We start from the raw sequence: 3,111 nt of genomic DNA on the forward strand, positions 1-3,111 counted from the left end.
ATGCTCATGGAGACGAAGACTCTCAATATGCATCTAAATGGGGGACCAATCATGGGCACCAGTATCTCACGAGATCGTGCAGGATGATTCTTTCTGCCTCCGAGTCATCCGTGACTCCTCCGAGGTTGATAAAGTAGCTTCCTTAATTGCCTGTTGAATAGCGAGGTAGGGATCGAGGACTCCGTACAGCATCTCGTCTTTATCCGTTTTCGCTCTTCCCTTTGTGGAGTTCAATAATATCCTCTCGACGTCTGCTGGATCGAAGTGCCCCAAACTCGTCACCAGAGCTGCTATCCCGGCAACAATAGCCGTGGCGACCGATGAGCCCGTACTCTTTGAATATAGCCACTCGCTTCCCTCACGCTCCGGTGTTGGGAACCAGACGTCGGAGGATGGTACGGCAAGAGTTGCCAATTTGGAAGCCCCACTGACCAACGTCATCGGGTCATCCACGTAGGTTGAGGTAACGCAGAGAACTCCTGTTATACCATTGGCCTGGGAACAAGGTTGCTCAATCTCGCACGCACTGTCGACTTTGTCCGAGTTAGAGGAAGATACGAGGACTACGAAGCCCTTCTTGACAGCTTTCTTCAACACACGACTAAATAGAGCCGCAGTCTGACCACAATTCTTTCCACTATAAGCGAAGACTATGATGTCGGTATCATCACATCGCAACGCCTCCTCCCAGGCGCGAGAGAACTTGACAGGAGCAACTCCCTTTTCATAAGACATCCTAACCGATCGTATTTTCACCTTATCGGCGATCCCACTGATACCTTCGCCGTTGTTCGAATTGGCCGCAATGATCCCAGCTATTGCTGTGCCGTGGCCGTGGCGATCCGTGTCTTTCTTCCCAGGTAGCCCAGTAAGGTCAATCCCCTTGAGGAGTCTCCCATCGAACTCAGGATGTTCGGCTTTAATACCGGTATCCAATAAGCTCACGATTGGCTCCCTCCGTTGAAGGCCCGAATCCCTCACTGCCTTCCACGTCTCCTCGATCCTCAAGGCTTTGAACAACTCAACTTGTCTCGAAAATATCGGATCGTCTGGAGGATACACCAACGCGTTTACGCGGGATTTCGTCCGAGGGACACCAACGTGGAATGATGTAGCCCCTGGCATTTCACTGATTTGTGGTGTCATCCACGAGTGTGAGTTGACCGTGCATGCTACTTCTCTATAGTCTTCATAGTGTGACAAGGACACAACAAAATCACAAATCTCCTCATCAGACACCAAACACTGTTCCGGGCTGTTTGGCAAACAGCCCGGAACTCCAGTGGAGACTATCTCAATACCCGTGATTTCTAAGTTCGTTATCAGCGCCGAGTCCGCCGACTCTCCGAGGCACTCCGATAGTCGACTCAGTTCCTCCACTGAATGGTGGGCCCGTCCTTTCCCCTCGGTGACGTCGCGAAAGGTACGGCGGAATGCCTCCTTTATAGGGACTTGCTTGCCTCTATTATCTTCGATAACCACTACTGCAGCTCCATGAGCTGCTGAGAATACCCCCGGTAGAAGAAAGAGAATCATAACCCCCACTACATGGAGGGAGGGTAAGGCAACATGCATTCTGAGGGTGAAAAACTAAACCTGAGTATCTCAACCGAGATTCACTACTCCACAATCTATCCATGTAGAAAGTCAATTAAGAGACGAATCCACAATCACACGTCTCTGACGATTCGCCGAGCTGGAATTATTCTAGTATTTCCGAGCTGCCCGGAAATGTCGCATCGGAAAGGAATTGACCAGAATGCTCGAAACGAGAAAGTCCGATGCGCTAGCCCTCCAAAAGAGTTTAGCGGAGATAAGGTATCTTAGACTCCCAAATCGGAGCTGATGCAGCGACTCACTGAGTACCCTACTCACGAATCTACATCGGGCAATGCCGCCTACCATTGAGTAACGCATAAAGTGGCTTTAGTAACACATAAACTTGATAAGCGGCTTCATTAAAGCCGTCTCCATCTTCACGGCCTCGTGAGACAATCCGGATGAAAACCAGCGAAATTATCAACACATCGCTCCCTTAGTCAATATCGTCCTCTTACTTTCGTTATATCCTCCTAATCGTCTATTGCCATGTCCCTACGGTTCGCCAATCAAAGTGAGTGTGCTCATACTGAATTGGAAGTTCTAATTTGATGTCCACGCTAACGATAGACTGAGACAGCTCAACCGTTAACCGTCGTTGACTCAGCGACCAAGCATTCCCTCCTATGAGGGTCGACCAGTATCGAACTCGTGCGTCATGGGGTATGAGGCTGGGTGTTCGACCTTTACGCTGTACGACCTCCGCTGAAATTGAGTGCTGCGACGCAGCTTGAAGTAGGGTAGTTACCTGACGATATTTGCCTACGGCCGACTCGATGGCAATGTAGACTCCACTATATGGGGCTCGCTACATAGCCGAGCCATTTGCTATGAATAGACGACTCGAACTATAATGTTGGGGATAGGGGTATAGAAAGTTGCATATACTTCTCACGCGCCTCGAAACAGATCCAACAATACGTAGAAATAGCACTATATTAGACTATTAAAAATCTTAAGTTATACCTCGTAATATTACGAGGTATAACTTAAGATTTTCACCCCGCGGCCTTAGGATTCATAGCCAAAGAGCATACCACTAGATCAATACTTACTAGCAAACCTAGGTTGCTCTTTCCGAGCGAGTATTCTAACGGACAAACCTAAAATTTAGGTCCTAAATGGATCATAGCTCCTACCAGGAGTAATGAACCAGAAATCGGCTGATGCCATTACTCCTGAAATTCGATAAGGATTCAATTGGTACTAGTCGCTTCCCATTATTATGGGTGAATCTCGAAATCGACTGAAATAGGTACCAACCTTGATGTGAATAAATTGTATCTTCCATTTATGTAAGATGCTGCTGCATTATTGTCGCTGTTCCAATCCCCCGTAACACACAATATGTCTCTCTAGGCTGAAGAAATCCCTTAGATAAGCTTATGATGAAGATAGCCCTCGACGGCTAAATATAATCTGGCCTTGTAAGGCATAGTCCTGCAATTATATCCAGTGTAGTTTTATCTCAATGGGCAAATCACGAACATTTAGCCAAAAATGAAGGCGAAA

General features: G+C 47.6%; 1 protein-coding gene across 1 annotated transcript; it reads right to left on the reverse strand.

Moving 5' to 3' along the window:
• Nucleotides 1–66: 66 nt before the first annotated feature.
• On the reverse strand, nt 67–1,125 carry Pmar_PMAR005045 (Thermitase, putative; the record flags this gene model as incomplete). Its single annotated transcript, XM_002772189.1, has 1 exon — nt 67–1,125. The coding sequence occupies one exon, from the start codon at nt 1,123–1,125 to the stop codon at nt 67–69; it is 1,059 nt and encodes a 352-aa protein (XP_002772235.1).
• Between the last annotated feature and the right edge of the window lie 1,986 nt (nt 1,126–3,111).

Source organism: Perkinsus marinus, assembly GCF_000006405.1.
Source record: "Perkinsus marinus ATCC 50983 genomic scaffold scf_1104296961784, whole genome shotgun sequence".
In the NCBI taxonomy this organism is placed as follows: domain Eukaryota; phylum Perkinsozoa; order Perkinsida; family Perkinsidae; genus Perkinsus; species Perkinsus marinus.